We start from the raw sequence: 12,327 nt of genomic DNA, 5'->3' as shown, positions 1-12,327 counted from the left end.
AGAGTGGCTCTGGTCAGCGCAGCCAGCCCAGCTCCCTGCAGCCCAAGTCTCAAGCCTCCAAGCCCACCTATGGCAACTCTCCATACTGGACAAACTAGACCCTGAAAAGGAGATGGTGGGCTCTTGGGCAGGAGAGAACACATGGAGCACACGTCTGGGAGCCCGGTGCCTGTCCTAGAATCCTGAGAAATAACTGTGTCAGCTGAGCCTCTGTGGGACGCCTGCCTCCCAGACCCACTATTGTATGTAGTGTATTTATGTATGTATTTGTAAATGTGACAGAAGCCTGGAGGAGCTGGGCTGCGGCCATGGGCAGCATACAAGTGTGCTCTACCAGTCTGGACACCCTCGCTGTAGCCAAGCAGGCCCCATCCCCACCCTTCTGCCTTCAGGCCTTCTATGTGGCCCCGGCTCAGTGGGGCGCTTGGGTGCCCCTGAAGGACTAGTGGCTTGGGGATGGGGTCAGATTCCAATGAAGAAGAATCACGACTTATCTCACTCACTCCCTTCTGACCATTATGGTTTTTTCCTTCTGTAATTACTTCATACTTGTTTTGAGAAACTGATCCTTTTGTCTTTTGTCACAGTCCCCGTTACAGCAAATCTTAATCTGGGAATAGCAGAGATGCCCCCTGTCCAACATAAACCTGGTGCCTGTCTGCCAGCGCACAGAGCAGGGCTTCTGCTTGTGGTCTGGTCTTGCCCTAGGAACTTGCCTCTTCTTATCGACCACTTAAAGAATATATGAACTGGGTCTCAGAGATAATCAGCCAGTCAGCTCCCTGGTAAAGAAATCAAAGATCTGCTTCCATCTCAGTGACAGCCTGTCTCCAAACAAAGGCTCCTCAACCAGTTGTCCTGAGCCAGGTGGACAACTGTTTCAGGGTTTTCTCTCGCCCAAACTCCACCTAATAAAGTTCTGAGAGCATGCTGGGTCTCTGTGTGCTGTGACTAAGGGATGGCTTGGGAGGCACCTCACACGGATGGCCACTTGAACTTGCTGTCTCCTTCCTTCTTCAGGGTCTAGACTGTGCTTAGGAAAGTTAATGTGCCTTTTCTGGCCACTTCTTAGTAAGACTTAGGACCAGGATTCATATAGTCAGTCAACGAGAGTGCCAGGCTAGTGCTGTCCAACCCCAACTTTGACTAGAGCTGAGGGCCGGAGAGCTGTCTGTGATGGTCCCTGTACAGAATGTAACTGGGTCCAGTTAGGGCCAGGCCAGTTTCGGCCCTCAAGCCACATTACTGTTTCAGCCCAGGACTGAATGCTTCCTGTGGGCCCTTGTAAAGGTCACTGAAATTGCTGCCCCCCCCCCCCCCCCAGCAGTTTAACTAATGGTCTCAAGCTTGGGGGGGAAGACTTGGGGATCACAATCACAGTGGTCAGGCCAGGGGACACTTGTAGCTTAGGATCCTGACCAGAAGAAAAGGCAGGTGTCGTTAACTGAAACAGGAACTTTGTCAACGATCCTGTCACCTGAACTTGGGGACTGAGCATAGTGCCATGCTCTCTTGCTTGCTTGATTCCTATTAACAGTGAACACAGTGTTTGCCTTTACAAAGTTAAACAAATGGCTTTGCCTTTTAATTCCTTAAGATTGAGGGCAGTGAAAAGGTCAGTGGAGCCCAAATAGTGGTGTTAACTGAGACTTGGTGAATGTCAGGGTGACAATGAGATAATATTTTTTTAACATGGGGGTGGGGTCAACCCATGGGGAAGTAGCAATACAGGTTTTTTTAATATCACATTTTTATTAGTAGACAGATGGGCAGAAAAAAGACAAAATAAATCACTAAAGGGGAAGTCAACACAAAATGCATTGGGACAAACTTCTCATAAGTTAAACTGAAAGACCATCTACATTTTTAGCTAAGAAAACTATTAAAGTCAGGTGTGTCCGCTGGTTTCAGTTGAAATTGCATCTGAATCTTTTCAGCTGTAAATGTAAACCTCATTGATGGGGGGAGGGGGGGGACAATTTTCCTTCCAGTGGACAGATCAAACATAAGGGAGCCAGCAAATGATGTCCGGGAACCACAGGAGGAGGGCTAAGAGAATTCTGGAATGGTAAGAGGCTGAGGAGACTGAGAAGCAACAAACAGAACCCTGACATACTTGCCCCACCCAGCCGCAGGCTGCATGCAAGTGCTGAGCCTTCAGTGAGGCCTTGATAAGCGATCCAGGCAAGCAGCACAGCTGGGCTCAGAACGTTCTACTTGCACCCAAGAGCTCCGTCTTCTCCCTAAAAAGAGAGAAACTTAACACACTCCAGTGGTTTCCCACAGGACACGTTCTTGGGATCTAGTATGGGCCAGCATATTATGTCAGTCTAGACTACAGTGTCCGCCTGGCAGCAAAGCCATGGCCTTGGCATAACCACACCCCATCAAAGGCTGAGAGGTCCACTTCCACTCTCTGGCTCCCTGAGTCAACATGCAGCACAGGCCAGCAGGGCACCTCCCACAGTGCCCAGGACTGGGGCGCTTGAGCACTGAAAGGCTTAGTTTTAGGGTACCAAGAGAGTTAAGACCAAACTACTGGCTGTAAACTTTTGGGGGTGGAAGATAAGCGCTGTGAGAGGGGTTGGCTCCAGGTTGCAGACTATGGGGAGCACTGAGGGGAGCCACAAGCTTGGTCCTTCTGGAAGTTTCTACTTTTCACAACAACTGTGTTCCCCAACCCACTAGGCTTGGTACAGGCCTGGCCCTGTGGAGATCAAGTTCATAGATATTTCAGGGCCAGACTAAACTTTAGAGGCCAGAAAGCTGCTGAGAAACAGCATTCATTCAGGAGAATTTCAAGAGTGAATGAAAACCCTGAGATCAGAAAGGAAGGAGGGTCGCCTTCCATCGCTAACCGAAGGGGGGAATCCACCCTTCCCAGTCCCCGGATGCCCTTTGGTTCTTTCTGAGCTGTGATCTGAGATAAGGGCTGACTCTGGCGCACAAGCATCCTAACGCCCTATCCTCCTCAAGTCTGGTTTTACTTAGACCAGTCCGCAAAACCAGGAACAGACATCTGCTTCAAACCTGAAGTGGCTGGAGAGTGGGGCTGCTGGAGCTCAGTCCCGATGGAGCAGCTTGTGATGATACCCGGGAAACAGCTGCAGCAACCGCGATGCCGAGACTGGAAACTGCCTGCAGTCAACTGGGCCGGCAAAGCAAGAAAAGCCCAGGGAAAGCTCCTTCAACACTGCGGCTTGCAACGCCATGGCCGAAGTACAGGAGAAAGAGTCCAGATCGTATCCAGCCAGTCTCAAGTTGCACACATCCATAATAATCACTATCAATATAAGCAGCTCAATTAAACCAAAATCTGAACACATGCACCTAGATTAATACTGAGTAATTAAAAGTGGCTACTTAAAGAAAAAAAAACCTCATGTGAGAGTATCTGAGATGTTTCCTCTCCCAACAGTGGCCACCAGCAGTTTCCACTCTTTCCCCCTTGGCAGCGTCACCCAAAACTGGTGTACTTTTTTGTTTTCATAACTAAAAATCCATACACTAGATCTCCACTTCCTCCCACTTGCCCCACTCTGGTGGAAAAAAGTTACCCTACCTTTAAAATAAATAGCAACCAAGTGCTCAGTTCTATGTAAAGTATGAATATTTATTTCAGGCTTTAGATCCCAATCGATTCCAAAAAAACAAAATCTGATTTCTCTCTTTAGAGTAGCTGCAGCCTCCATGTTGGGGCAATCTCATAGAGGCAGCACATTTCATCAGACTTAGCGAGAGGAAGTCCCTGATGCCCACCGCGTCCCAGCCTCAGGAAGGGAAAGAACAGAACTCACCACCACGGGGCTGGACAAATGCACACGCACTAATGTAAGGAGCAGCTAAACCTTGGCAAATTGGCTTTTTTTTTCCTTTTTTTTTTTTTTCCTTTTTTTTTCTTTTTTTGGTTTTGTTTTTTTCCCCCCATTTTATTTTGCTACCCAATATATGCAGCACTTGTGGACTCCCAGTGGGTTCCCAGCTTTCAACACCATGTCTTAAACAGACTAATTCTTCAAGAATCTAAAAACAGACACACGTGTTTGCTGTGAACACTCTGCAGAGATGAGGTGAGGTGGGAGTTCGAGGGGTGGGGGCTGTTTTAAAAAAAAAAATCAATACAGTGATGGAAGGGTAAAGAATGCAAGAATTCCGACTCTGTGGAGGGGACTTTCTCTCCATTAAAGGTCCATAGGAGGAGCAAACTGAGATCTGCGGGGGCAGCAGGAGCCGCGTTGGCTCCCCTCCCCCCATGAGTAAGTCCTTGCTGAGGGGCCACCATAGGTCCCCACTTGCTCCCCTCCCTTTGGCCTGAGACGCCAGGGCAGTACAGGGCACTGAAGGAGCAGTCACGACTCCTCGTTCCCAGAATCATCGTCATCGTAACAGTCGGCATCTTCCTCCTCCTCATCTTCATCATCGATGTCGTCGTCATACAAATCGTCGTAAAGCAAATCTGAGCTGTTGTCAGTGGAAGGCACTTTAGTTTTGATGCAGTACTCGGCCAGGGTCGTGGGGACCTTCACGCCGTCCTTCTCCGCTTCAGCCTTAGTGGCCGAGACCTGTTTCCTGGACAGAGTAACACAAGAATGTCGGTGGAGCTCCGTTTCTGTCTTGATTCGAGAGGGTTTTCACTCTAACCCTCCGCTTTCGTTTCCGCAGTGCTGGGATTATGAGAGAAGCCATCACACTCGGCTTAGAAAGCTGTTTTGGTAACTGACCATCAAGATTCCCTGTCACTCCCATCCACACTCCACACCCAACGGACACCTTGCACCACAGCAAGGCTCTCCACCATCAGGTACCATCATGGAGGTTAACATGTCTGCCCTGTTTGCGAGAAAACCTCCCAGAGGTAACCTCAGCAGACTCCACTGCTGCACAGATCAGGTTAGCTAACCCACAGCCATCTGAAATTCTCCTGTCGCCGTCTCCCCCACTTCCCCGTCTGCTAAGGGTTGGGGACTCACAGATGCATATGCACTGTGGGCTTTACATGTGGGTTCAGGCTTGCAAAGGGTACTGGGAATTAAACCCAGGGCAGGCAGCAAACATTCTACAACTGAGCCACAGGGCAGCAGTGGCTCACATGCTTGGCAAGAGCTTCTAACAGTCACCTTTACATAACCCTACTTAGATCTACTGGGCGCAGCCCCCTTTTATGGCCGCCCCTGGCTGCTTGGCTCCTGTCATTGGTCTTTTCCATTACCCAGTGAGGGCTTGGCTGACAACAGGTGTGCAGAAAATGTTACACTTGTTTAGTGTAAAATAGTTTCTTTCCAAAAGCACACAAAAATGGAGCCATCATCAAGGTTGGTGGGCAGGTGTGGCTACTGGAGAAACTGACAGAGTAAGGACACCACTTTCTGAAGCTTCAGTTTGTTGCCAGGCCTTGCACACTTCCTGCAGCTTCTATAGGCCTTTAAATTACCTTCAATTGTTGCTATGACTCATTCACCCCAGTGGCTGATCATTATAAACAAGGCACAGTGATGTACACTGCTATCCCAGTACTTGGAGACAGGCTGGATCTCTGTGTTCAAGGCCAGCCTGGCTAAACTGTCCCCTTAACCCTCCCACACACAAGACAACCAGCCAACCAAAAAATAAAAATAAAAAAAATCGCTGCAAGATTTCCACTGCTTTCCAGTGAATTCTCTTTATTTTTTATTGTCTTTTTTGTTTCTGTTGTGGGTTGTTTTTCAAAAGCTAAATTCATTAGGTAACTACTCCATAAATCTAATTTAGAAATTGTTTTAGAGTAAACAAGATACTGAACTTGGATGTAACCCCTGAGTTCCAGAAAGCCTTACCTAATGATCTCAGCGTACTCCTTGTCCTTTCCCTTGCTGTCCCTCCACTTCCTGAACATGACCGAAGCGTCCACGTTGGCTGGAGAGAAGGTGTTGGGCTCATTAAGCAGTGAGATTACACTTAACAGGATCGTCCTGGAAAGCAGAGGAGTACACTGTGAAAATCCATGTCTAGAAGTACAGGGTTTTGTTTGTTTTTTTAAATCACAATCCGTTTTAAACTTTTTTTTTCTTTAAAATATTTCTGATACATATATGACAGCTTATGTTTTCAGGGGCCGGTGAGATGAAGGCCCAGGTGAAGGTGCCAGCAGCCCAATGACTGCGTCTGATTGCCCAAGATGAACAAGACAGAGGAGGAGGAGAGCCAGCTCCTCACAAGATGCCCTGTACTTCTGTTTACACAAACACATAGTAAATGCAATTAAGCAAACACAACAAAACTAAAAAAAGAAAAACCTTAGGACCAGAAGCCACTTCAACTCCAGCCCCCAACTCTGGTGGAGACTCTGCTCAAGCACAGGCCACGGCGACCAGAAGACAAGAGAGAAGCAGAGACTGAGAAACAAAAACCCACCCAGCAAAGACAAACTCAGAAATCCAACATGCTGGTCTAACTGATGCCTGCATGTAGAAGAATGCAAACAGATCCTTATTTACCACCCTGCACAAAACTCACGTGCAAGTGGATGAAAGACCTCAACATAAAACCAAAAACACTGAACATGACAGAAGAGGCAACTTCCTGAACAGAGAGCACTAATAACACAGGTCCACAGATCAACAATTGATCAACGAGACCTTAGGAAACTAAAAGGCTTCTTTCTGTAAGGCAAAGGGCACTGTAACAGGACAAAACCACAGCCCTCAGACCAGAAAAAGATCTTTACCAACTCCACATCTGACAGAGGGCTAATATCCAAAAAATATAAAGAACTCAAGAAACTAAACAACATATTAAATAACTCAATTTAAAAATGGGATACAGATCTAACAATTCTCAGTGGAGGAATCCCAATGAAATGCACATCAAAACGACTCTGAGATTCCATCTTACACCTCTCATAATCCTAAGGTCACAGACACAAGTGACAGCTCATGCTGGTGAGGATGTGGAGCAAGAGGGCCACTCCTCCACTGCTGGTGGAGGACAAATGTGTACAGAATTCTAAGTATCAATATGGCCATTTCTCAGAATACTGGGGCTCAATCTACCTCAAGACCCAGCTGTATCACTGGAGCACATACATAAAAGAAGCTCCATCCTACCACAAGGAAACTGGGAGCCAGAGGAGTTGAGGACACCAGGAGAACAGGAGACTAAAGTGACAATTACAAAGCCTGCATGGGTCTGTACTGATATGGTTGTGTAAGCCTGGTGTTGCTGTGGACTCTGGTCCTTCTGCCTGCTCTCGGGACCAACTTCCTCCAACAGGTCTGATATGAGGGTTTGTACCTGGTCTTATTGTATCTTGTTATCTACCTTGTTCGGTTGATGTCCCTGGGAAGCGTGTGTGTGTGTGTGTGTGTGTGTGTGTGTGTGTGTGTGTGTGTGTGCGCGCGCGTGCACATCCTAGGAAAAAGGAAGATAGGAGGAAGTGGGAGGAGTGGAGGGAGAAGCTGTGGTTGAGAAATATGAGAAAAGAAATACGATTTTTGTTTGTTTGTTGTTGTTTTTTGGTTCTTTGAGACAGGGTTTCTCTGTGTAGCCTTTGCTGTCCTGGACTCACTTTGTAGACCAGGCTGGCCTTGAACTCACAGCGATCCACCTGCCTCTGCCTCCCGAGTGCTGGGATTAAAGGCGTGCGCCACCACGCCCGGCCGAGAATAAATACGTTTTAACAAAAAAATCTTAAATTTGGTTTGGGGATGGCGAGATGGTTCAGTTAAGAGTATACTGTTCCTCCAGAGGAGCACAGTCAGGACACAGCGCACACCATCCAGCAGGCTGCTCACCACACTGGGTAACTCCAGCTCCTTGGGCCTCTTTTGGCCACACACACACACACACACACACTCATCAACAGATACACAAATGCACAATTAAAAACAAAAGCAATCTTTTTAAAAATTTTGTTTTTCAGGGGTAAGCAGGCTACAAACAGGCCACTGAATGGGGCAGGGTGGTACAAGTGTGTAGTTTCAGCACCACTGAGTGAGGCCTGGTCTCAAGCAACTAACCAGCTAAGTTACAAGAGGGGGGCGGGGGCAGGGGACTGAGGTATTTGATTTGATGAAATTTTTTCCTAACAGGGTAGACAGAGCTTTTGTCATGCTCTGAATCACACAAAGCCATTTAAAACAACAACAACTCCTCTAACCAGTTAAAAATCTCTCTCCCTCCCTACCCCACCCCCACCCAACACAGAACACTCCTTTTCTACTAGATTAAAGATAATTTCTTGGGCCTTTCTCTAAAAGTTTGACTTCTTCAAAGAAATTCATCATGTAAACTATGGAAAATGGGCCCCCATATTATCCTAGAAGTAAAAGAAGGATGTGGGTAGAAAAATCAGAATAAAATAAGAGTAGGAAAATCACACATTACAGAAAACACAGCCATGCACCCATGCATGCAAAAAGTCAACTAGCCAGTTGTAAGGGTTTATAGGTTTCAGAACCCCTGGGTGTGGAGCGGAGACTTTCAGGCCGAGGCAGATGGGTGGCTGTGAATTCAAGGCCACACAGCAAGTTCTAAGCCATCTAAGGCTACCCTGGTGAGACCCTGACTACAAATAGAACAAATGAACGAAAGAGCAAACAGACAGACAGCCTGGTCTTCTTGTATCCCTCCCCAATCTACATATATTCCTAAACAACATTTGGAAAGCAAAACAAACAACAACTCATTCTTAAAAACCTAAGCCAAACACAGAGATTTGTAGATGAGATTTCTAGGCTTAGTAACATCTGGGTTTTTTTGCCAGAAGTAAACTCCACACACTGCTGGTACAACTTGCATCAATCAGCTTCAATATTCTACCTCACTGCTGACCAGAAGGATTCTTTGACAAGGTAGGTAATAATATGAGAAGAAAACCCGGGTTTAAAAACAAAAAACAGCTGGGCATAGCTGGGCGCACTCGGGAGGCAGAGGCAGGCAAATGTCTGTGAGTTCGAGGCCAGCCTGGTCTACAAAGTGAGTCCAGGACAGCCAAGGCTACACAGAGAGACCCTGTCTCGGGGGAAAAACAGAAACAAAACAACCAACCAACCAAAAAAACCCAACCAAACAACAGAAACTCTATCCTCATTAGGTTTCAACATGTTTAAAGAGGATGTCAGCACAGAGAACACAGTTCTAACTGGGGAAACAGGCAACACACGGCAGAAGGTAGAGGTTTAACTGGTTCGCATGTTACAAGCAGTTTTTATTTATGCTGCTAAATCAACTAAGACATTTTAACAGTTCCCGCTGAGCAATGCTGGAACTGTCAATGACGTAGTCCTAAGACACAATGCAAAGACAAAGATTTCCAAGTTAAAGGCACAAAAGCACAAAGTTTAAAAACTAAGACGGAAAGGCCAGCCTGATGTACAGAGTAAGTTCTAGGCTAGCCAAAGTTGTAGGCTAGTTATGTAGAAAAATCCTGTCTCAGAAACAACAGCCTCATCAACAACAAAACTTTACCTAAGTAAGATTGGAGGGGGAGGCGGCATGCCTCTGAGGGTCAAACTTGGCTTTACAAAAGACAGATAAGCAAAAAAGTAATTTAAGAAAATGTGTGCCTGCACTGTGTATGTATGTGTGCATGGTGTGTGTGCATTCACACATGCGCAAACAGCTCTGTGGAGTCAGTCCTCTTCTTCCACTTTCCTGTAGGCTCTGGGGACGGAACTTACGACAGCCGCACTTACAAGGCAGTGCCTTTACTCGCTGAGCTATGCATGGCGGCACAAGGCAGTATGGTAAGGAGTTCTAACTTAAAAGCTAGCCTGAGCTACATAGCAAGTTCCTAGCCAGGCTGAACTAATTGTAATGGTCACTTGTATTCAATACATTAAAAAAAAAAAAGAGGGGACTGGGGAGATGGCTCAGAGGTTAAAAGCAGCTCTTCTGGCTGCTCTTCCGAAGGTCCTGAGTTCAATTCCCAGCAACCACATGGTGGCTCACAACCATCCATAATGAGATCTGATGCCCTCTTCTGGCCTGCAGGCAGAGGGCTGTATACATAATAAATAAATAAATATTATTTAAAAAATTAAAGGAACAAATAAAGTCTCCCTGGCCACAAGAGGAGTTTAAGAAAATCCTAGAACAGGGTGATTATTACAGCGCCCCCCCCCCAGCTCTGCCTATTCAGTAGCAAATGCTGTAGGGGACCCTGGCTGCCTTCAGTGGGTGTGAACAACTAGACAGAAGAAACTCCGTGTGGCCTGTGGCTGCTGGCTTGGGTCCATGCGTTTGGCCCCGCCAAGACCACTTTTCTACCCTGCAGGAAGAGGAGGGGACATAGCTCTGAAGGCTGACTTCAGAGCAGCTGTGGACTGAGAACAGAGTCCAGCAAGTTCCCTGAAGGCCTCAGCGTGGCTACGGCAGAACAAGAGCGAAGGCAGGAGACAAAGACCACTCACCACATTGTCCTCACAGGATATCTGGATTTCCTCTAGAAATGAGGCAGCCAACCCTTCAGAAATGGCAAAGCCATTAAACTTTAGTGGATTTTTTTTTCTTGCTTATTGCTTTAGTCAATTCTTACAACTGTGTAGACTGCAGCTCTTATAGGTGTTATACTCTTTAGGTCACAGAAGCCCTTACACACACTGTACCTCATGAACACACCCACTAGCACACTCAGAAGCCCTTACACAACTGTACCTCATGAACATGCCCACTAGCACGCTCAACAGTCACAGATCTGAGCTCCAGAACACCATGCCAGTGCCATGCAGCAGCTGTCACTGATGACTCAGAGTCCAATCCCCTTAGTCAGACAAACTGCTGAACCCTGACAATTTAACAGCAAAGTGGTGTGAGAGAAAGAAGACCTGAGCGCACAGCCTGCTTGCCTCAGTAGTGTCATCAAACACAGGGTCTGCCAAAAAAGTTCCAGGCCAGCCAGAGCTCCACCGTGGGACATGGCAGTGTCACGAGTGGCCCTCAAGCCTAGCACTTTACCATCTTTAGAACCTCCTTAACAAGCTGGATGTGCTGGTGCACGCCTGAACCCCAGCTCGCAGGAGATGAAGCAGGAAGACTCATGAGTTTGAGGCCAGATAGGCTACATGGTAACACCTTGTTAAAAAAACAAAACAGGCCGGGTGGTGGTGGCGCACGCCTTTAATCTCAGTACTTGGGAGGCAGAGGCAGGTGGATCGCTGTGAGTTCGAGGCCAGCCTGGGCTACAAAGCGAGTCCAGGACAGCCAGGGCTACACAGAGAAACCCTGTCTCGAAAAACCAAAACCAACCAAACAAATACAAGTAGCATAAACAAAAGGGACGGGAAAAATATTCACTATTGTTCAAGTCATGAGGCGGTCCTTCCCTAATGACCCTCAAAGACTGCCAAGCGACGCCAGGCAGATGAGTTACAGTTCCCATGTGACCCTTAGAGACTGAAAAACTGAAAAGAGCTGATGCTGGAGTGACAACCAACAAGTACACGAGCACAGAGAGACACACAAGGTCCAAGAAAGCAGCCAGTTCCAAAGCAAATGTCAGATACTGAGCTTGTGAGCAAGGGCCTCAGGGCGTGACGTCAGAGCCTCCACAACAAAGCAAAGCTGTGTTAGGAGAAGCAGCTCTCCTTTTTCTCCCCTCTCTTGAGCCAGGCTCTGTACAGCCTGTAACTCATTATGTAGACCAGGCTGGCCTTGAACTCAGAGATCTACCAGCCTCTACCTGAGAGTTCGGATTAAACTATGTGCCACCACAACCGTCCCAAGGAAAAATATTTTGAATTCCTGGTAAATAGTGGGAATACACTATCCAGGAAAGAGTGTTGTGATGAAAAGTCTCTTTCCAGGTGTTCTCTCCAGGCAGAGGAGGCTCCTTCTCTCACAGCAGAGACATGGAGACATTGACTCAGTACTCAGCCTAAAAAGAAGTACCACCAGGACCTAGTGACCACATCCTCAAGGGCCAGGGTGTCCACTAGCCCTGAGAAATAAACACACACTCATACTTCAAGGGGCAACCGGGCGGAAGTGTGTGTGTGTGTGTGTGTGTGTGTGTGTGTGTGTGATATGAAATAAATAAGTCAATCCTCTAAACCTTTAGAGTAGTTCTTCTTACACCTGGGAGCAGCTTCCCAGACCCCAGGGGCTACCTAACTCCAGAGAGCAGCAAACTGCAAACAACACAGATGTCTGATGTTTGTCCCATGCACTAGGTACAGGGAATCAGGCACGGAGCTGCATTTCTGTAATCCCAGCACGCTCGAGGCTGAGACGAAAGGATCAGAAGTTCAAAAAGAACCTCAGCTAATAGCAAGTTCAAAGAGCTCAGAGCCATCCTGGACCACATGAGACCCTTTTTTAAAAAAAAAAAAGAAAAAAAGATGCTGGGTGTGG

The 12,327-nt window shown here is 47.2% G+C and overlaps 2 protein-coding genes across 11 annotated transcripts in view; one reads left to right on the top strand and one right to left on the bottom strand.

The window, feature by feature from the left end:
• The window catches only part of UBAP2 (ubiquitin associated protein 2), a 73,764-nt gene extending 72,834 nt beyond the window's left edge, over positions 1–930 (top strand). For all 10 annotated transcript variants that reach the window (XM_084775525.1, XM_084775527.1, XM_084775522.1 and 7 more), the window contains one exon: positions 3–930. In XM_084775525.1, the coding sequence (XP_084631651.1) occupies positions 3–98 (96 nt within the window). In that variant the 3' untranslated portion in view covers positions 99–930. The remainder of the gene's footprint in view (positions 1–2) is intronic.
• A 2,662-nt stretch (positions 931–3,592) lies between these two features.
• Positions 3,593–12,327, bottom strand: part of UBE2R2 (ubiquitin conjugating enzyme E2 R2) — a 51,725-nt gene continuing 42,990 nt past the window's right edge. The window contains exons 4-5 of the mRNA XM_084775822.1: positions 5,814–5,948; positions 3,593–4,569 (exon numbers count right to left, since the gene is read on the bottom strand). Coding sequence (XP_084631948.1) covers positions 4,350–4,569; positions 5,814–5,948 — 355 coding nt within the window. The 3' untranslated portion in view covers positions 3,593–4,349. The remainder of the gene's footprint in view (positions 4,570–5,813; positions 5,949–12,327) is intronic.

Source organism: Acomys minous (genome assembly GCF_964271855.1).
Source record: "Acomys minous genome assembly, chromosome: 1".
In the NCBI taxonomy this organism is placed as follows: Eukaryota; Metazoa; Chordata; class Mammalia; order Rodentia; family Muridae; genus Acomys; species Acomys minous.
The sequence above is the reverse complement of the archived record's forward strand: the minus strand, read 5'-3'. Positions and strand labels throughout refer to the sequence as shown.